Source organism: Rhincodon typus, chromosome 12, assembly GCF_021869965.1.
Source record: "Rhincodon typus isolate 14 chromosome 12, sRhiTyp1.1, whole genome shotgun sequence".
Classification (NCBI taxonomy): Eukaryota; Metazoa; Chordata; class Chondrichthyes; order Orectolobiformes; family Rhincodontidae; genus Rhincodon; species Rhincodon typus.
In genome coordinates this window covers 38,480,820-38,502,240 of record NC_063343.1, presented here as the reverse complement: position 1 = coordinate 38,502,240, position 21,421 = coordinate 38,480,820, and the positions used below count along the sequence as shown (strand labels likewise).

Genomic DNA, 21,421 nt, shown 5'->3' with positions numbered 1-21,421 from the left:
TTGAACTGAGATGAGGAACAATTTTTTCAGTCAGAAGGTGGTCTATCTGTGGAACTCTCTGTCACAGAGGGCTGTGGAGGCCAAGTCATTGAACGTATTTAAGACAGAGATACTTGCTTGATTGATAAAGGGGATCAAGGGTTCCGGGGAGAAGGCAAGAGAATGAGGTTGAAGATGCCATGATCAAATGGTGGAGCAGAGACAATGGGGTGAATCACTTAATTTTTCTCCTATATCTTATCATCTTATGATCTAGTACATTACTGAAATACAGTCTGAGCTGTGACTGTTACAGCCACATTAACACCTGTGGTCAGAAACAAATCTTACTCCATACAATTTACTTCAATACAATAAAATTACAACTTTATTGCACAATGTCAATGTTTACATTACAAGCTGAGGTAGTATAATACAAAAATCAGTTTTAAAAATGTTTCTCAACTTTAATAATTGTAGCATTGGAAAGCAATAGTGGTTCAAAAAAATTAGCACATGCCCACATGACAACACCAAAAAATGGTATTTTAGTAAACTTTCCCACACGATATGGACATAATTTTAAATACACTTCCATTCAAAACTTATGATTTGAATACAGACTGACACAGTCTAGTTATTCTCCAATGGAGAACTTGGAATTAATTTACATGTTGTACAAAATAGTTCATTTTGTAAGCTGTGGTCTCTATTCTCACTGTGAAAAGAATGGATGCTGCAATGCTTGATCTAGTCTTATCCTTTTTGAAGGTTCATATGTCATCATCTTTTCAATTAGGTCAAAGAGCTCCTGATGTTCAGAGATCTGAGAAGTCATATACTCCTGAAAATAAACCACAAAAGTAGAATTTCAACAAACTTTTCACCACCCCAGTCCACCCTCTTAAGTGATGAATGGTGCTGTCAACAGTGCTGTTGACTGTCAACAATAACCTGCTCACTGGTGCTTCATTTAGTACTTCTTACAGTCACTCAGTTACAGACTTCATTATAATCATGTCCGAACATGGACAAGAGTACTGGATTCCACATGTGAGATGAGTGTAGCATTTGATTATCTCTAGCACCAGATAAACCAAGCAAAATTGAAGTCAATGCAGAAGAAGGAATACTCTATTGGGTGGAGTCATATCTAGCACAAAAGATGTTTGAGGTTGTTGGAGATCAATTATCTCAATCCTGGATAGAGCCACTGGCACTGTCAAGAGTACTACCCTAAGCTCAAACCATCTTCAGCTGCTTCAATGACCTAGACTCAATCTTAAGTTTAGGAATGTGGAAGTTTATAGGTGATTGGAGTTCATTACCTTTTGCAATCCCTCAGATATTGAAGCAGTGTGTAACCATATGCAACAAGACCTGAACAGAATTCAAGGTTGGGCTGTTAAATAGCAAGAAACATGACCGACAGGCATTCATGCAGGGCAAAGCATTACACTTGATTGGTAGCGATTCCACCATCTTCAACAATCATTTCCTTCACCATTGGCAGTGGCAACGGTAAGCATCACTGACGTGATACACTGGGACCCCTTGCTATCTAGAAGTATAAGGGCAGGAAACACATATGGACATCATCACTGGCAAGCTCCCTCCAAGAGACATGCCATCTGGAGTTGGAGGCATAATCACTGTTCTCACAGCCAACGGGTCATACTTCAGTAGCACCGAGTGTACCTACACCACATGGATTACAGGTGCTGTTAGTTCACCCACCAAGTTTTCAAGAGCAATTAAGGATAGGCAACAAATCTTGGCCTCACCATAAATGCTTATGTCCCACAAATGAAAAAAAAATGTCAATAATATTCCTACCTTCAAGGGTTTGCAACGTTTTCTAACGTATCTACCAGCAGAGCTGTTTTCATCCCAATCTAATCGCTCATGATGAAAATACTTGCATTTGCTGAGAACAAAATGACATCAGTATATCACTCAACATTGCACATGAAAGCATGGTTAATATAACATTTCAAATTCATAAAATGTGAAATAAATGGCAAAGGTGTTTTAATAATTAAAAGTGTTAAATGCGAAGGAAGAAATCTTGACTTTTGGCAAGCTGGAAGCTGACACTTTCAAGCAAGCTACGAAATATCCGAAGATATTTGCTCATTCCCCAAACCAAACAAAGAAAGATATGACTGTTATCTGGATCAAAAAGACACCTAGCATCTTACCATTGGGTACATTCGGAAATCTGTTACTCTAGCTGGGAGGATGCCATTATAACAGTGGCTTGCACCACTATTGAAGCAACTGCCAAAATTTGGGTAAATTCCTAGCTGCCAGCAATATCAAACTTTGAAATTCTTTAATGAGCTACCTCAGACTAATGTAAGCTACCTGCTTCAAGTGTAAAATTACAAGATCCAGTGTTCTGGTGAAAGGTCTCAGACCTGAGCCTTTTAACGGATTACCCTAACCTCTTAATCTGTTTTTTGTCTTCACAGGTGTTGTCTTATCTGCTGTTTCTTACATTTTGTTCTGTTTTATTTTTTAAACTAAAAAAGATGCTATTTAATTAACAAAATGGAAAAGAAGAATATTTCAGACGATTTCAGGCTTCTTTCTAAATTATGAGAAAATAAGAAGTGTTAGCATTACAAGTGCCTTGCTATGATCCTGGTTCGAGACTGCTGACTGGGGACCAATGCATCTTTTAAAAAGTTGAAGATTTCAAGTACGAAGTAAATAAAGTCATTTGTTTCCAGTTTTGGATGAACAAAAACTTTTGTATACAACTTGGAGTAAACCAATCTACAATACATATACAACAAACCAGTATCCAGGATTACAAGGCATAGGAGTTAACAAAGATACTGTGGTCAAACAGCCCTCAGACAGACTGCACTTCAAAAGGCCGTGTCCAATACAGATCCCATCGGTAAGTGATGACACTTTGGATCAACAGATCATGAAAACCCATTTCCTTCAAGGTATTTCGAATCTTCACTTCTGAAAATGTGACTTTGGAATATCCTCAAAAGCCTGTCTGAAGCCAAGTACTTCAATCGGCTCACATCTTGGTATTTCAAAATCTTCTGCAACTGAATTCTCCAGAAGTTCTGAGACAGCTCCCAATTATGGCTTTTATAAAACAGACAGCTTCTCCAGAATTGTTTAATACTCTAATCTTTCTCAGCTGCATCAAGAAAACACTACTGTTTCTTCACCTCACGTGACTGCACAGAATGGGTTCCAACAAATTCTCTTGCTAACGACCCGGAGCCTGCTAACAGCAGCCTGTTTCAGCACTTTTCCAGCTCTTATCTGCAACTAATGTCACAAGCTCCGCTTATCTCCATGACAACATAGCTTCCATCAGGCTATTTAAACTTATCTTTAGGGTTTACTGAATATTTTTAAACTAATTTATCTCTAACTCCCTCTGGACTGACATTATTACAAACATGGCAGACGTCACATCTCCAATCTTTTTATAGCTCAATCTTTTTTTTGATTTTGATTCTATTAAGCAGACCTGAAGTGCCATTCATTTCAGGTGTTCTGCCCAGCATTTAGTTACCTTAGTGTCCTAAATGCTTACCTCTAAAAAAGTACATTTTTTAAAAGAATGAGTGTTTATGATGCTACGAAGGAACGTGTCATATTATATCGTTTAAGACAACTAAACAAGATATTCAAAAACACATGAACCAGGAACAAAATAACTCAAACACAAACCTATAAAACCATGACACAGTAGCAGAAATAGGCCATTCAGCCCATCAAGTCTTTTCCTCTATTTAAGATCATTCTCAACTCCATTTTCCTGCCTTTCCCCAGAACCATAGATTCCCTTACTGATCAGCCTGAACCATCTCCAATCCACCACCCCCAGCATCAAGATTTAGGTCATACTTTTATCAAAAAAATTATGAAGAATCAATGATGATGGCTTAGTGTCAATGTCACTTGTCCAGTTACCTTGGGCTGATGTTCAAGGACATGGCTTCAAACCCCATCACATCAGATGGTAGAATTTAAATTCTCAGCTGGTCTTAGTAATGATGACGAGCTATAAACTGAGCACCATAAAACTCATCCAATTCACAAATGTCCTTTAGGAAAAGAATTCTGCCATCCTTATCTTGTCTGGCCTACTTGCCCTATATTAGCAAGTCACTTTTTAAAAAATTGATTCACAGGACGTGCGCATCACTGACTGGGCCACCATTTAAAGCCCATCTCTAATTGCCAGAGGGCAGCTGAGCACATGTAGGCCAGACAAGAACAGCAGTTTCCTTCCCTAAAAGGGCATTAATGAATCAGACAGGCTGCTCCTGACAATTGGCAATGGTTTCAGAACATTACCTGGGTCTCTGAATTAGTCGTCTTAGCAATAATATCACTAGGCCATTGCCTCCCCACTCACTCAGTTTAGGGGAAATCAGGGACGAAAGAATTAAACAAAAAAAAGAACTTACCGCGTTCTATTAATCATACTGGTTGGAATGGGTCCAAGCACTCTTTCCATCATAGCAAGATGCTCCCGGCTGTCATGTGTCTAAAAAAGAGAAATGTGAACAAGTAAGACAAGAGCCAAACTCTGAGGTGGATAACTGTGCAATGAAATAACTTTGAGAAGGGGTGGAATAAATTTTAAGTACACCGGTAGAGGGTAATGGACATAGGCACAATAAAGACCAGTCAAATTCAGAAACCAGCATACTGAACAGCAAGAAAAACTGGACACTACTCTCTAGTCGATCAGGGTGACGTTACCCCAAATAGATTGGAAATTGGCTAGTCTAAGAAATTTGCAGTCACAGATTCAAATTTGCCTCAGATGGGCTTTCCAAGGAAGGCTATGAAATATCACATTCACAACAAAGAAAACAATTACAAAACTTTAACTACAGAAGAAACTATATTAATCAGGCAAATGAAGACACTAGATAACCTATCAACATATTCTCAACAACACTTGAAAGATATGCAGAAAAAATGTTGGTCTTACCTGAAAAAGTGTCAAACCAAGGTAATATTCAATTAGTATACATCCTATACTCCATACATCACATGGATGTGACCATCCCAATTCTGAAAAAAAAATTGTGAGCAATATTTAACATCAGGTCATAACATATTTAGCAAAAGCCAATCATTCTCCCTACTAACCTAATATGACTTCAGGGGCTCTGTAATGTCTTGTGGATACAACAGTACTGTGGTGTTCATCATCAAATGTGGCACTGCCAAGATCCACAATTCTGATGTCTGCATTGAGCAATGTTCTATCATCATGTTTCTAGAAAACAAATTAATTTACACAATTAACACAGCTTATTCAGTTGTGACAGGATTTAAAATTAAATCAGGTTTCATTAGAAGGGAGCAACCTTACCGTTTTGCTATTATACTCAATGCTGTATTCAGAATTCACGAACAGAATATTTTCAGGCTTGAGGTCTGTGTGAGTAAGCTTGTTCTGATGCAAAACTGGTGAGACAGAAAATAAACTATTATTCAAACATATTTGTATTGAGAATTTAATCAAGCATCAACCTTAACAGGGTGCACTCCAACTAAAATTATAACAGAGCCATTTCCAATTAAGGGATCTGATAGTACAAAGGAGAACCAGACAGAACAGTGACAACAAAGGTGGAAAATATAAGTAGGAAGAGAGACAAATAAAGTATACAAGACTGGTAAGTAACAACAGGGAATAGAAAAGTATTGGAAAGGCACATATAGTAAACAGATATTGCACTTTAAAGGACCAATTAAAGATCAGAAATAGGATTTACATATGCAGATAGAAGGCATGGCTGAGGTGACGCTGACAAATCGGTGCTATTAATGTCATAGTAAAAAAGGTATCAAAACAGTGGCTGGATGAAAACTTGCTAAAAACAACCCATAAGGTCGCAAGGCACCAGACTTGGAAGGGACGCATCCAAGGGATGTCGGAACTGCAGTTAAATCATTACATTCACCTTGGATACAATCCTGGTACCAACCATTTTTGAACAAAAGCATAAGATATAGTTGTTGACTAAGTCTATATACTAGTCAGCTTAACCTCAGTAGTGTGAAAGCACTGACAAAGTTAACACTTAGACAAGTGTAGATTCATTATAGCGAGCATCATGAACCTGTAAAAAGAAAATTAATTTTTCACCAACTGGATTGATTTTCTTGATGAGGGTTCATCAGTTGGTGTGTGTATGTGGACTTAGAAAACGCGTTTGATAGTGATCACACAGTGCTGTCAGCATGGAAGCAGCCATAGGCCAGACCAGATGAGGATCACAGATTTACTTCCCTAACCGACACCAGTGAACCAGATAGGTTTTAACAACAGTTCATAATTGTTGTGGCCACCATAATGTATTTTAATCAATTGAATGTAAATTCCACCAGCTGCCAAGCTATAATTTTAAACTGTATCCCCAGACCATTAACCAGGTTTTTTTTTAAAAAGAGTACTAGTCCTGCGACCATTCTGAATTCTGTTGCAAATAATTAGCATATTTGATCTTCCTAAATAACCTGCATATTACAGAAAATTGTACTTGGTAACTAATATTTTTACATGCAACACAAAGACAATCAATATCAGTGAAAAATTGCCATATATTTAGGATATATATATATCACTATTAATTCAAATCTTCCACGATTTTTTTTTGTATTTAACATTACTCACAGTTTAGGGCCTGACAAATCTGATAAGCCATATGTCTGATATGATGCATTGGAAATGGCATAAAATTATTTTCCTTTAAGAAGTCATAGGTACTGAGTCCAAGGAGTTCAAAACCAATACAAATATGTCCATGATGATCGAACCAATCCAGAATTTGTACACACCCACTGCAAATTAGAATTGCTTGTATTACCAGAACGCTAGTAATCAACCACATTATTATACAACAATAGCAATATGGCATATGGTTCTTGAAATAATGCGCTAATAAGAACAAAATTACTTCAGTTTCGAGTAGCAAATCTAAAGATATATAACGTGTATGAATTCCAGATTCATTAGCAACGTAAGATGCATTGAGTGGATAAAAGCCCTATGGCTAGGCGATAATATAATAAATGCAGGCAATTCCAATGCCCTTAATCAAGTAAAAAGTATGGAAATTACAGTATAATGATCCTTCCTTCCTTGCTGTCTCATAACAAACAAAACAAATTAGAATGGCAGGCTTTTATATACAGAAGAGCACCGTTTAACCATGAAGGTTTCCAAGAATGGATGCAGAATTCTTGTCTATGTGGAAATAGCCAGCTTTGAGTAGGATAACCATGGGACTGTGTCTTAGTGTAGACTTTAGCACAATGGTAGTGTCCCTACCTCTGTCAGGAGGTCCAGGTTCAAGTCCTACCTGCTCCAGTGAAGTATAATGTCTCTGAGCAGGTAGATTAGAAAATATCTAGATTGATGAATCTGCTGAGTTGCTGCTCCCATTCACTATCCAAAACAACACATTTTCCAGGTGCAAATGAAAAACGAACACGCAAGCACAGCTAAAAGCAGCTGTTGAACTTATGACCTGAAACTCATGCTTTGAATCACTGTTTACATAGACAGCAAAGAACACTTTCAAAACAGAAGGACAGCATGTTTCATCAAATCTAAATCTCTTAAAACATGCTAATTGTGGGCAATGCACAACAATTTAATTTAATTCACTTTTGCTCTATAACAAAAGATATTCTGAATGCTAGCAAAAAACTAAGTTATCGTATTTATACGCAATCACAATTGTAAAAATTGGAAAAGTTGCATACCCACATAAGCAATAGCTTACATCACTTGACAGGCAGAATTAATGACCACAATGCTGAACAGGGAGCAAACCAGCACTTTCGCTAACAAGAGATACATTATTAATGGGCTTGGTTAATTGTTACGTTATTCCTTCACTGATGGCTGGTCAAAATTCTGGAACTCATTCCCAGCAGCACTAATTATACCTGCATCAAATAAATTACAATGGCTCAAGAAGAGGCTCACAATCAGTTTCAAGGGAAATTAGAGGCTACATTCTCAGAGATATACACATTCCATGGAAGAACTTGATGAAAGTTGAAAATTTGAGGCAAGAAACCCCAAAAAATATTTCAAAATACTTACTATGCATTGGCACCCTTGTTGTTCAGTTCTTCAAGTACACGTACTTCAGAGCGAGCTGCTTCACGGTACCTAGTAATATTCTTTATGATCTTCATTGCAATATATTCTCCTCTGAAGAGCAATAATATAGTTTAAAACGTTGTTATACTGTGCAATAATTTAAATCTGTTAGTGCGATGACTTCAGTGGCCCATAGGATACATAAAAAAAGATTTAAAATTATTAAATCTTAATTATGGCCTGCTTTCAAACAGGCCCCCAATCAGGAGGCCAATATTATTTTAGAAAAATAAAAATAAAAATTAAAAAAAAATAAAAATAAAGTCAAACCATTAACATATCCCGCGATCTTTTTCAAACTAAGATCATCCCATTTCTAAATCTTGAAGCTACTTTCATTAAAAATTATATTTACAAATTTCTTTGCCATTACAAGTTTTGCACAATATTCTAAATACAACATTAAGATTGTGGGTGGGTGAAAGATGCAGAAAGATTGTGTTCGATGTTGCACTCGTTTGAAACTCGAAGTTTTAAATCAACCAGTCAGGAAGGTTATAATGCACCTCGGGGCGACTAGGACACGAACACAGATCTTCTGGCCCAGATACGGACACTACCACTGTGCCACAGGGACCATTAAGTGGAAAAAAAAATGCAGATTTTCATTAAAAAATACATTTTTACAGAATGGAGTAAGAAGATTGGAAATAGATTGGGGAAAAATGGCATCTCAAAAGAATTAAGTTTAGTTTTACTGCAGGCAAAAAGAGTAGCCAATTTCGACAAGCCAAAGTCCCACAAACTATTAATAAAGTGGCTGTTTAAAAAATGATTTTGGTTCAAGGATAATACGGTGGCAAAACAGGAGGAGAGCCCTGCTTTTTTTTTTTTTAAAAACAGTACCATGGGATCACGGGTAACTCAGGAGACTAGACAGAAACTCAGTGTAAAATCTCAAAACTAGTCACAGCCCCATATCAAATAAAAAAAACTTTCCACTTGATGCGTGTTTCCAGATCTTGGAATAGGCTCACAAATTAACTTTAAGGGCACTAAACTTAAATATTTTAAAATACTGAAATTGATTCAGAAAGTGACTATCATGTGTCAATGAAACTAATAAATGTTTAGCAAAACACAAGTCATTCAGCTCTTTAAAAATCAGAGGACAAGTCAATTAATAAGAAACTAAACCCATTTATTCCTGTACACATTACTGCTTTTAAATATATCAAAGCATAATCCTTCCTATCTAGAAAAAAATTTAAAACTAACTGATGTTTCAGTTTATGGATGATTTTACAATTATGGAAATGAGTTGAGAAATTTGTGACACCAGACCAATTCAGAAAACAAGCATCATTTATGCCCAGACTGTGGACTCCACCCAAAATAGAAGCCACAAAATAATATCATGGCCTCCTTTCAGATGAACTTTCAAATTAAGGCTTCCCACTTCACCCAAGTAATTCTGTTCTCCTTACAACAAGCAGAGCTGATAAAGGAAAACCAGATGATGTGGTACACTTGGAATTTTAAAAGGTAACATGCTCGTGCAGCAAGTAATTAGGAAGGCAAATGGAATTTTGACATTTAACACTAGGGGTTTTGAACTTAAAAGTAGAGGTCTTATTAAAACTGTACAGGACAGTGGTTATGCCACACATACAGTACTATTTACAGTTTTAGTTTCCACATTGAAGTAAGCTGCCAGTGGACACTATTCAAGAGATTCACTAGGCTGATTCCTAGGATGAAGGGGCTGACTTTACAACTAAACAGGTTAGTTCTTTATTCATTAGCATTTAGAAGAACGCAGGATGATCATATTAAAATATTTAAGACTCTAGAAGTGTGAGGAGTTCGTTGAAAAGATACTACCACTGGTGGGTGAGCCTTGATCTGGGGGACAGTTACAGAATAAGAGGGCACTCATTTAAAATTAAGATGAGAAGGGAATTTTTCTCCTGGATGGTAGTGAATGCCTGGATTTCTCTACTCGAGATTTATCAAAGCTACATCACTAAGAATTTAAAGAGAGATAGATTTTTGAAATACCAAGGAGTTGATGACTTTACTGAGCTGGCACAAAAAAGAGAAGTTGAGATCTGAGCTAAATCAGCCACAATCTTACTGAATGGTGGGGCAGGTTTGAGGGGCCAAATGGCCTCCTCCTACTTCTAATGTTATTCTTTTACTTGCCTGCAACATTTTTTCCACATTAATGTTGATTCGCATATTCCCATTACCCTAATTCTTCACTTGTATTAACATTCCCATTGCTTATTTATTGATTAGATGCACCTGTTTATCTATAATTAATTGTCACGCACTACTCCATTTAGCATGAACCACACAATTCACTTGCATCCAGGCAGCTATGTTACAACATTCATCAGTGTAACATCTTCACTGTTAAGTGAGCCAAAATTAAGTGATCTTTTTGCTTTTTAATTTGCTTGCCCATTGTAATTGTATGGGGTCCAAAGACAGTCCCTTCTGGTTCTTCAATAAAGCCTAATAGTGGCTTCTGATATCTACCATTTCAGTTATTTGGGGAACAGATTTTCAGCACTGTAACTCTTAAAATGCAATATACAATACCACTGATGAGCAACTTATATTCAAGAGAAATAAGTAGATTGAGATATTGGTAAAATTACTTACTTTTTAAGATCGAAGCATTCTACCACCTTTCCAAAAGCTCCTTCTCCTAGGCTACAAATTATTTCATCTGAATAGAAAGAAAAACTCTTTAAGAACATGCACAATAAAACTCATTTCCTTAAAAATACATAAATCTCAATAAAAGATTAACACATCCTAAATGACTAAGACTTTACATGTAAGCAGTTTTATACTAAAATAGGGCCAGGTTTAAAATGTTTACTCAAAGGGCATTCCTGATGCTAAGATCCTATACAATAAACTTTCAAAATAAATAACCCATGATTCAATTAAGTGGAAACATCACCACCCCACCATTCACCAAAAGCTAGAGAAACCTTATTTTCAAGGTTTCCTGAACTATGTGTTTTCTGCACAACATTAACAGGCTAACAATGCTGTAAGAATGGCATACTTTTTAAAATTACATGTATGGCTGCAAATACAAAAACTCACTTTAGAATTGTGACCCAACCACCCCCTCCACATTATGTCCTCCTCCCTCCCGTTATGTTCCCAAACTATGGCTTTAAAGTGTTCTGTAATAAGTTGTTACAAAAATATTCTATACATCTTGCTTTCAGTTTGTCTCCAGTGTGATATACCAGGTGACCCTCCTCATCATCCTCAACATTCTTGGTTCTCCTCTGGCGGTGGCTCTTCTGCACACGATAAGCAGTCAGCAACATCATCCAGCCATTGAAAAAGGATAGTATTTCGGAACAGAACACACCATTCCCCAGCAGAGGATTCAGGTATTCATATACACGCCAATCCACGAAAGGCCACGGTAGGTTGACGGGTGCAAATTCAAATTCAATCCCCAGAAATTCACATGGCACACAGTGTATGTTACAGAAGAAAAACATGGCAAGGAACAGATTTTAAGATAAGATGCTTCTTTAAATTTTCAAAGCAACAAATGCATCAATACAAAATTCACCAAATCAAAGATAATAAAAGACATCAAGATTCAAAGCATGTCGGGAATTACAAATAAAATAAGGAAAAAACGCATTCTGAGGGGTCAAAGATGTTGCATATCTTTGAATGCAATATATTGTTGGAACCAGGGTATTTATGACTAGAGGAGGAAATGAAAAAAGTTAAGAACTGCAGGGCAAATTATGTTCCCTCTAAAATGATCCAAAAAACATTCAGGAATGAAAACATGGGTGAAGTGAATATTGGATTTTCAAAAACAAGGAGTCAATGGTCACAGCTGAAGTCAGTTTTAACTGTCTGCAATGCTAGCAAACAGAACTGTTACTGAAGTTTGTGGGAAGTAACATTTTTTCAGCAGCATGGAAGCAGTAAAGTTTATTACTAAAGCATGAACGGTGGCATTCAACAGATTGCCAAATTATATCAACACAGCAGTTATGATCCACAGATCATTAACACCGGTCGAACCGCCATTGATTAGACAAACCCTTCTCAGAATGATTGGCATGACATGAAAACTATCAAGATAAAATGTGCTACGTTAACTGTCCAAGTACACTTTATAAGCTATTACTTTACCCTGAGGGAATCCTACTAATAAAACTGTTGTAAAGCAAAGTCATCAAATAATTAGTAATAGTCTTCAAATCTGGACTTTTCTAACATTAAACAAGATTATCAAGATACTGCCATCGATAACTGTATGCATGAATCTATACGGTATAAGTGACACCACTTCTAAAATTTAAACAAAATTTTTTCTGGATAGCCCACCTGAAGTTGACTATTTAGATTTAACATGTTTGGTATGCCTGCCCTAGCCCAAAAAATGCCTAAATTGTATTAAAAACAAGTATTAAATACACCAAATCTGTCAATTTCAAATAAATTAGTTCTTACCGAGTGTGAATGATTACTTGAACCAGAGTGATGTTTTTTAGGCCTATGCCTTTCACGGCTACTTTTTTGACTCCTTCCACTATCAGGTTTCCCTGACTTGCTGTAATTTTGATGACTATAGTAGTTGCGCTGGTGTCGACATTCTCTGTTGTGACAGCCATTCCTATATTCCATTTTGTACCCATCTCTGTATTCATGCTTTCCGTCATGGCAATCCATGTGCTCATTAACAGATTTTGTTTCCAAGTAATGGCTATAAAAAAAACTTACTAAATTACCAATCTTAACTGTTGCTGTATGGGGTTCACATCTTATACATTTGCTTTACTCACCTCTCTGAAGGCTTTGAGTGATGATGGCGCCTTCGCCGTTTATTTTCTCTTTCACTGCTATGGGATCGTTTTTTGCGTTTATGACTGCTGTAATAATCTCGGTGGTCCCAACTCTCTCCACTGCTCCAATCACAGCTTCGTGTAGACTTCAAATGAGGCATCTATTAAATGTATAATATTGGCGTCAATTTTATTAATCTTGGATGAATATAGCTTTAGATGTAACATTATGCCTCACAGCAGGTACAGTCAGATACAATTATTTTGACTTTTTTTATATACTTAATACCTTAAAATTACAGTTACAATTTACACCACTAGCAAATATAATATTTTTGGCAATTTTGCTTGGTCATAATTTCCTACAATTAGAACACTGAAAATACCAAAACCAACCTTTTCTTCACCCAATACAAACTCACTTATTCTGATTTCATTTCATGGCCTCACTCCTGAAGGTGAATTTGAAACTGTACCAAATTGTGAGAAGTGCATTTCTGTGTTTTTAAATCCTTTCAGAAACCACAGTGCAATACATGTTAACTAGGTGTGAGCACTGACCTACTGATTTTCCATTCTGAAGATTGTAAATTTACGTTTAATTTAAGAAGCCAAAACAAACAAAATCAGAAATTGCTGGAGAAACTCAGCAGGTCTGGCACCATCTGTGAAGGGAAAACAGTGTTAATGTTGAGACCAATGATTCTGCAGAACCCATAATATTGGCTGACAATTTAGTAATGTACTGTACGGAGGTGTGTTGACTTTGCTATGCTGACATGCAAGTGGTTCCTAAGGCAAACAAAATGGAGTCCATAAAAGTATAATACTGTCTTTATTTCAGATTATGTGGATAGTGCAGGCAGGTATTATTGAGGTAAATAGTCAGCCATTACGTAGAATGACACAGCAGGCTCATGTTGTTGAATGGCCTAATCCTGCTCCCATGTTCCAATCAGCAGATCATCTTGTCAAGTATCTCAATGCTGAGTACAAACAAACTTTTTTTCAAATGAGTTATGATTAAAGTTCAAGAACATCAAAATTGCATACTTTCTGCCCTAAGGTCAGCAAAAATGCTGTTCACATTAATGTAACTTTGTTCCCTTAAGCACTTTTTTAAAATTCAGTATTGGGATGTGGGAGTTGCTGACTGACCAGCATTTGTCATCTCCCTAGGTGCAACTGTTGCAGTTCAAGTGCTGCACGTTGACCCACAGTGCCTTAAATTTCCAGGATTTTGACCCAGTGACTATGAAGGGGCCGCGTTACATTTCCAAGTCGGAATGGTGATTGGGTTGGAGGAGAACTTACAGGTGGTGGCGTTCCCACGTACCTCCTTGCCCTTGTCTTCTAGATGAAAGTGGTCATGGGTTTAGAAGGTGCCGTGTAAGAATCATTGGTGAATTTCTGCACTGCATCTTGTAGACCGTAGACACTGCTGCTACTGAGTACCAATGGAGGGGGGGAGCAGGCCTTTTAAAAATTCTTCCATGAGATGTGGGCGTCACTTGCTGGCCAGCATTTATTGCCTGTGCCTAGTTGCCTGTGATGCTTGTAGATATGGTGCCAAGCAACCAGGCTGCTTTGTTCTAGATTGTGTCAAGCCTCTTGAGTATTATTAAAGCTGCATCCATCCAGGCAAGTGTGAAATATGCAATCACACTCCTGACAGATAGTGGTCAGGCTTGGGTGAGTCACTTGCCCCAGTATTGAGCCTCTGACCTGTTCCTGTAGCCAGTGTTTATGTAGCAAGTCTACTTGAGTTTCTAGTCAATGGTAATCCCCACGGTGTTGATAGTGGGGGCGTCAGTGATGTTAATGCTATTGAATGTCACTGGGTAATGGTTAGATCGTCTCCTATTGGAGACGGTCACTACCTGGCATTTGAGAAACAAATTATTTGCCACTTGTCAGCCCAAACCTGGATACTGTCCAGATCTTGTTGCATTTGAACATGGACTGCTTCAGTATCTAAGGTGTTGCGAATGGTGAACATTACAAGTGTTTGTTGACAATTGCACACTTCTGACCTTATAACAGAGGTCATCGATCAAGAGGTGAAGATGGTTGAGCTTTCGACGCTATCCTGAGGAATTCCTGCAGAGATGTCATGGTGCTGAGATGGCTGACCTCTAACAACAACTAGATAGAGGATCTGGATCGGCGCAGGCTTGGAGGGCCGAAGGGCCTGTTCCTGTGCTGTAATTTTCTTTGTTCTTTGTACAACCATCTTCCTATGTGCCAGGTATGACTAACCAGCAGAGAGTTTGCTCCCAATACCAGTTTTGCTAGGGCTCCTTGATGCCACACTTGGTTGCATGCAGCCTTGATGTCAAGGGCTGCCACTCTCACCTCATCTTTGGAATTCAGCTCTTGGTTGTCCATATTCAAACAAAGGCTGCCTTGCATCAGGAGCTGAGTGGCCCTGGCGTAACCCAAAGTGCACATCACTGAGCAGGTTTCTGCTGAGCAGGTGCTGCTTGATAGCACTGTTGATGACCCCTTCATCACTTTACTGAATCAACAGTACACTGATGGGGCAGTAATTGGCCAGGTTGAATTTGTCTTTTTTGTGTGTACAGGACATACCTGGACAAATCTCCACATTGTTGGGTAGATGCTAGTGTTGTAACTACAGGGGAGCAGCAAGTCTTCTGTACCATTGCTGGAATTCTGTCAAAGCCCATAGCCTATGTATCAAGTATCCAGTGCCTCCAACATCAGCTGGCCACTGAGCTTCTACTGTAGTGATTTACTCCAACCATAAAATGGTGGCTATTGTGCATCTTGGATTGTACTATAGACCCAACAGTCAGTGGGAAATTGAGTAACAAATTTGTATGGAGATCTTAGTTAGCTGTAAGAATAAGAGGGTGGTTATGGTAGGGGATTTTAACTTTCCAAAAATAGACTGGGAGCGCCATAGTGTTAAGGGCCTGGATGCAGATGAATTTGTTCAGTGTGTAGAAGAAAATTTTCTGATTCAGTATGTGGATATACCTACTAGAGAAGGTGCAAAACTTGACCTACTCTTGTCAAATAAGGTAGAGCAGGTGACTGAGGTGTCAGTGCAGGAGCAATTTGGGGCCAGTGACCATAATTTTATTAGTTTTAGAAAAGTGATGGAAAAGGATAGACGGGATCTACAAGTTACAGTTCTAAATTGAAGCAAGGCCAATTAGGCAAGAACTTTCAAAAGTTGATTGGGGGTGGATGTTTGCAGGTAAAGGGACGGCTGGAAAATGGGAAGCCTTCAAAAATGAGACAAGAAACCAGAGATAGTATGTTCCTCAGAGATAGTAGGAACTGCCGATGCTGGAGTCTGAGATAACACGGTGTAGACCCGGATGAACACAGCAGGCCAGACGGCATCAGGGGAGCAGGAAAGCTGATGTTTCGGGTCTGGACCCTATGCTCCTGTTAGATTGAAGGGCTAGACTGGTAGGTGTAGGGAATGCTGGATAACTACAGAAATTGAAGTTTTGGTCAAGAAGAAGGAAGTATATGTCAAGTATAGACAGCAGAAATCAGGGGATTTTCTAGAACAGCATAAAGGCAGTAGGAGTATACTAAAGAGGGAAATCAGGAGGGTCAAAAGACAGATTTGGCAAATAGGGTTAAGAATAATCCAAAGGGATTCTATAAATACATTAAGGACAAAAGGGCAACTGGGGAGAGAATTGGGCCCCTTAAAGATCAGCAAGACCAACTATGCGTGGAACAGGAGACGAGGGAAGATACGAAACAAGTGTTTACTGTGGAGAAGGATTTGGAAGATACAGAACGTGGCGCAATAAATAGTGACCTCTTAAAAAATGTCCATATTACAGAGGTGATGGTGCTGGATGGCTTAAAACACAAAGGTGAGTAAAACCCCGGGACCTGATCAGGTGTATCCTAGAACTCTACGGGAAGCTAGGGTAGTGACTGCAGGGCCCCTTGCTGAGATATTGGTATCATTGAAAGCCACAGGTGAGGTGACAGAAGACTGGAGGGTGGCTAAGGTGGTAAGGAAAAGCCAGGGAACTATAAACCAGTGAGCCTGACTTTGGTGGTGGGCAAGTTGTTGGAGGGAATTCCGAGGGACAGGATTTACATGTACTTGGAAAGGTGAGGACTGATTAGGGATAGTTAACATAGCTTTGTGCATGGGAAATCGTGTTACGAACTTGATTTGAGTTTTTTTGAAGTAGTAACAAGGAAGATTGATGCGGGCAGAGCAGTGGATGTGGTCTATATGGGCTCCAGTAAGATGTTCGACAAGGCTCCGCATGGAAGACTGTTAGCAAGGTTAGATCACATGGAATACAGGGACAACTAGCTATTTGGATACAGAACTAGTTTGATGGTAGAAAACAGAACGGTGGTGGACAGTTGCTTTTCATCATTTAAATAAATGATTTAGAGGTGTAGTGGACAGTGAAAAAGGTTGCCTCAGAGTACAATGGGGTCTTGATCAGATGTGTGAATGGGCCAAGGAGTGGCAGATGGAGTTTCATTTTCATGTGAGGTGCTACATTTTGGAAAAGCAAATCACAGCAGCACTTACACACTTAATGGTAAGGCCCTGGGGAGTGTGCTGAACAATGAAGCCTTGGAGTGCAGGTTCACAGTTCTTTAAAAGAGGAGACGCAGGTAGCTAAGATAGTGAGGGTGACATTTGGTATGTTTACCTTTATTGGTCAGTGCATTGAGAGGTCATTTTGCAGCTGTACAGGACATTGGGGGTTAGGCCACTATTGGACTAGTGCCTGAAATTCTGGTCTCCCTGCTATGGGATTGATGTTGTGAAACTTGAAATGGTTCAGTAAAGATTTACATGGATGTTGCCAGGGTTGGAGGGCTTGACTTATAGGGAGAGGCTGAATAGACTGGGGCTATTCTCCCTGAAGTATGGGAGGCTGAGCGGTGAACATAGAGGTTTATAAAATCACGAGGGATAATGGATAGGGAAAATAGACAAGCTCTTTGACCCGGGGTGGTGGAGTCCAAACTAGAGGGCATGGGTTTAAGGTGAGAGGGGAAAGATTTGAGACACCGAAGGGGCAACTTTTTAAACGCAGAGGGTAGTGCATGTATGGAATGAGCTGCAAGAGGAAATGGAGGAGGCTGGTACAACTACAACATTTACAAGGCATCTAGATGGCTATATGATTAGGATAGGTTGAGAGCAATACGGGCCAAATGCTCACAAATGGGACTAGATTTATTTAGGATACCTGGTTGGCATACACAAGTTGGACCGAAGGGTCTGTTTCTATGCTGCATACCTCAATGACAAGTAAAACAGTTCACAGCACCACCTACAGGAATAAATGATTTCCCCACACACAACTGAATAAGAGTAGGGGTAATAAGGTGTGGAGCTGGAGGAACACAGCAGGCCAGACAGCAGAGGAGCAGGAAAGCTGATGTTTTTTAAGCTGTGGATTGCAAGGGGTATTTTCGATCCACAAGCTCCAAAGTAGTGACATAGTGGCCTGACACCAGTGAGACACATTTAAAAGCTTTTATCTTTCAGTGGTCTTACATCACCTGCTTGCTGAACTGGGTACAACTACAATCAAGAGGGGTCCCGACCGGAAACATCAACTTTCCTGCTCCTCTAGCTCTGCACTGTGTTATATCTACAACCTATGAAAGTATGTTTGTTTTCGCCTCCACCTCCACCCAACCCCCTCCCCAGCAAGCACAGCACTAATTGGCAAACATTCTCTTCTCTCTCCTCCCCACTGAATAATGCTGAGTGCCCAACCCTCAACAACAACCCTGCACCACAACCTTTCAACCGTTAGTTGATGGCCACAAAGGGGGCCACATCTGGAACAGGTCTGGGACGCACTGTACAAGATATTTACACTATTTATTTGGGCATCACTATTCTTCAACACAAAGAAGCAAAAAAAAACCTACATTCTAATAGGTGACGTTTAGTAATTTTAAGAATGACCACGTATACAACATTAATGCAATCAAGCGAAAAAAAAAACAATTAAGCTAGCTTTTCCCGGACAAAACCCATAGGGAATTGCAAAAAACAACTTTGGATAGTGTTCGTATCAAAATATGGAGGACGCTAATCAGATGTTATTTGGAAACGGTGTAATGTACCAGAAGGTGAAAAATCAGAGACTTTTCGGTATAAAAGGAAGGGCGTACAACAAACAATTCTAACGCTCTTCATATTATTACGGAGCCTTGCTTCATTTCCACGGGAAACAAACTGTACCCACTGCTCTCCTCCATGCCCCAATAGTTGACAGATCCAACTTGAACGGTGTTATTTAGGATTCAGATGCTACTTAAAACAATTGCAGCTAAAAGACTCAAGACAAAAACAAGGACCGAACGGGTCATTTACCGGCATACTATAAGCCATCGGCCAAAAATGGACATATTCAAATAAAATTAAAATATACAGGGAAAATTAGCAACGAAAACAAAAGGAAATGAACCAACTTCTGCGGATGATATTTTCTTGGTTCGCTTCAGAGAAAAATATTTTTGCGGCAGGGCGAGCGCTGGTCGCCATTTTGTTGACGCGTTTTCGGTAACAATCTTCGACTTTTTAAAAAAAAATCGGTCAAACGGGACCCATAGATCACAGAATTAAAAAGGATATACTGACGGTAAAAATCCGCCATGGACACCGAGGTTTCAGCGCGATGCCAACCATCGGCCGAGTATATCAGTATAAACAAGACAGGAAACAGCGTCGAATAAAACACTGGAAACCCAGCCGACATCTTTTTTCAAAAGAAAACCCCTCCATGGTTTAAAGATAATAAGTTCCACTAAAACCAGATCACTGGCTGATAATTCTGCTGAAAACAAAGCTGCTCTCAGCATTCTTACCTCGACGCGTCTCGAATTCGCATCAACTAAATGCACAAAGTGAAAAACACAGCTCCAACACAAAATGGCGGACAGACAGAGCTGCAACAACAATGAGTGCTGACGCCAGCCACCGGCGCATTTCCGGTCACGTGGGGAAGGGGCGGGGCTCTCGTTAGAGCTCCCCTGATAAACATAGGCCACTGTCCTGTGAGCGCATTGAGAGTATTACACAATCTTTCTCCATCCATCTATCTAGCCTGAACAACTCCCTGCAACTGTTTCTCATTGTTTCTTAAATGGTGACGCATTTTCTTCGACTTCATTCTTAGTGAACAAGAAGTTTCTGTTATCAAGCCTAATGTTGCCTTTTGACCATTTTCAAACTTACTCTGTCCTGTTCATGAAGTAATATTCCAGCTATTTATGAGCCTTATCATTACTGTAACCTCTCTTTATGCCCTTCCATCTCCCCTTCATTTCTCCCTCTAAGTGAATTTAACTTCCCATGCCACAGGCATGCAGTTCTGCACCTTCAAGAACCCACTGTCAAACCTTCATTCATCACTTTTTCTGAATCTCACCCTCACTGACACTGTTGAAACACAAGTCTGCAATAACAAAGACAATTTACATTTAAATAGCTCATTTGACATAATAAATCACACTTCATAAGGGGCATTTTAAAACAAAATTTGAAACCATACTATATAAGGAGGTAAGAAAGATTACCAAAAGTTTCACAAATGAGATAGCTTGTGGGTAGCATCTCAAAAGAGGAAAACAATGCAGTGAAGCAGAAAGCTTAGGAAGGGAATTCTGGAATTTAGAGCAACTGAAAACATTTCCACTAATATTTGAGTGATTTAAATTATCAACAAGTTCTCAAAAATCAAAGAGTGCAGATATCTCAGAGGGTTGTGAGCTGTAGATTACAGAGACAGGGAGCAATGAATTTGAAACTGGGATGATAATTTTAAAATTGAGTTACGTGCTCAGGTCAAAGAAGATATTGCTTGCAAGTTTGGATGTGGGCAGCAGAGTTAAACCATTCACCTCTCTCATTTCTGGATGGAAGAAACCAATGTGGCTACTATATCCACAGCTGCCACTTTTAAAAGCTGAGGATGCAGGTCACTGTCTTTGAGCAATTTGTCACATCATAGTTCCATTCTCACTGCTATCAATGATAATGTCTCTTTAGTTAGATCATAAGAAATAGGAGCAGAATTAGGACATTTGGCCCATTGAGTCTGCTCTGCCTTTTGATCATAGCTGATATGTTTCTTAATACCATTCTTCTGCCTTCTCACCGTAACTCTTGATCCCCTTTCCACAACCTTTTGTAAAACGGAATTGATTACACTGATATTGTAGTTTGACTTCCAGTCTATTTGCTAATCTTTAACTTTACCTGAGTATATGTAATCAAACTATGTTATACTGTTTACATTTCATGGTATTTGCCTTCTCCTGCAATGGAACATTGTGTTCTTTGAAAAGTCATCTCATCTTTCTCCATCAGTTTAAATCTTTCAACATAAGTTATTCAATTCTGTTGTTGCCTTCTTTTCAAATATATCATTATTTTTGGGGATTCCATCAGATCCTTCTGCAACTGATGAAGCTAGTGGGATTT

At 38.9% G+C, this 21,421-nt stretch overlaps 1 protein-coding gene across 3 annotated transcripts; it reads right to left on the bottom strand.

Moving 5' to 3' along the window:
• Positions 1 to 344: 344 nt before the first annotated feature.
• LOC109925866 (dual specificity protein kinase CLK4-like) lies at positions 345 to 19,936 on the bottom strand. Of its 3 annotated transcripts, XM_020525773.2 has the most exons (13): positions 19,804 to 19,936; positions 12,946 to 13,106; positions 12,614 to 12,866; positions 11,340 to 11,430; positions 10,769 to 10,835; positions 8,099 to 8,209; positions 6,659 to 6,825; positions 5,351 to 5,445; positions 5,125 to 5,254; positions 4,964 to 5,046; positions 4,431 to 4,510; positions 1,816 to 1,906; positions 345 to 823 (listed from the first exon to the last, which is right to left on the bottom strand). In XM_020525773.2, exons 2-13 carry the CDS (start codon positions 13,104 to 13,106, stop codon positions 695 to 697), a joined length of 1,458 nt encoding a protein of 485 aa, XP_020381362.1. In that variant the 5' UTR covers positions 19,804 to 19,936; the 3' UTR covers positions 345 to 694. The 3 variants fall into 3 exon arrangements, with proteins under 3 accessions (XP_020381362.1, XP_048459804.1, XP_048459805.1); XM_048603847.1 differs by lacking the exons at positions 11,340 to 11,430; positions 12,614 to 12,866; positions 19,804 to 19,936 and having other exon boundaries at positions 12,946 to 13,051; XM_048603848.1 differs by lacking the exons at positions 11,340 to 11,430; positions 12,946 to 13,106; positions 19,804 to 19,936 and having other exon boundaries at positions 12,614 to 12,697.
• Between the last annotated feature and the right edge of the window lie 1,485 nt (positions 19,937 to 21,421).